The sequence below is a fragment of the Cucurbita pepo genome, unplaced genomic scaffold, assembly GCF_002806865.2.
Source record: "Cucurbita pepo subsp. pepo cultivar mu-cu-16 unplaced genomic scaffold, ASM280686v2 Cp4.1_scaffold004074, whole genome shotgun sequence".
In the NCBI taxonomy this organism is placed as follows: domain Eukaryota; kingdom Viridiplantae; phylum Streptophyta; class Magnoliopsida; order Cucurbitales; family Cucurbitaceae; genus Cucurbita; species Cucurbita pepo.
Genome location: NW_019650067.1, coordinates 1 through 894, shown reverse-complemented (window position 1 = coordinate 894; position 894 = coordinate 1). Strand labels below are relative to the sequence as shown.

The following is an 894-nucleotide window of genomic DNA, read 5'->3' as shown; positions in this document are numbered from 1 at the left end:
TTCGGCAATTTTTGAATCAACAGACTCGAGAAAATTCGTTCCTGTTGCAGGTGGAGCTCGAGCAGTACCCAACTGGACCTCACATTGCTTCTCGCATGTTGTACACTGTATTTCTCTTCCGTCTTCTGCGTTCATCTTTCTTCTCTTTGCTTATGCTCGAATTCTTTGATTCTTAAAGGAACTGAGTGATTCAATCGAAAATCAAATTGTTTACTACAAAGGATCATATGTTTTTGTCGTATAGTATCTTTAACGATTCATTATAACACAGTGAAGTTCAAATTTATATCCATTTGCAGGTTCAGATGTAGTGATGAAACTATAAGTTTCTACGTTTTTTGCTTGTTCGTTTTATGCAATCATAATTTATTTGAAACTTTACCAGGCAGAGAATTCTTTTGGAGATGTTAGTGGCAAGATAGTAGCTGATTTGGGTTGTGGTTGTGGTACATTAGGGGCTGCAGCTGCGCTGCTGGGTGCAGAGTTAGTGCCATCTTTCCCCTGTTCCTCTGTTCTATTTCCTCTTGGTTTATTAGTCTCTTAGTGTTTCAGTTGAAAGTTATCAATCCATTTCTGATTATAAGGGAAGCGGATAAAATGTTTTTATTCGGCATATATTTGATTCGAAACATATGCAATGCTTCCAGTCTTACAATTCTTGGACAGGCATGTTACAGGAATTGACATTGATCCTGAATCTCTTGAAATAGCATCTTCAAATGCAGAGTATCTTGAGGTTCTATATTTTCATTTTATGTATGAATGCCGGAGTATCGTCTTCATTGCTCTTGTTATTTTAGTTGATCTGTTGAAAATTGCAGTTGGAAATGGACTTGGTTCAGTGTGATGTAAAGAACTTGGTATTGAGAGGTAACGAACTGGAATACCGTGCTT

At 37.2% G+C, this 894-nt stretch overlaps 1 protein-coding gene across 1 annotated transcript; it reads left to right on the top strand.

Annotated features, from left to right (window-relative positions):
• Positions 1-15: 15 nt before the first annotated feature.
• Positions 16-888, top strand: LOC111787012 (methyltransferase-like protein 5; the record flags this gene model as incomplete). The annotated part of the gene is made up of 4 exons (XM_023667187.1): positions 16-107; positions 386-483; positions 667-736; positions 822-888. Coding segments are annotated over exons 1-4 (247 nt in total), but the record flags the coding sequence as incomplete, so codon positions are not given.
• Positions 889-894: the final 6 nt, after the last annotated feature.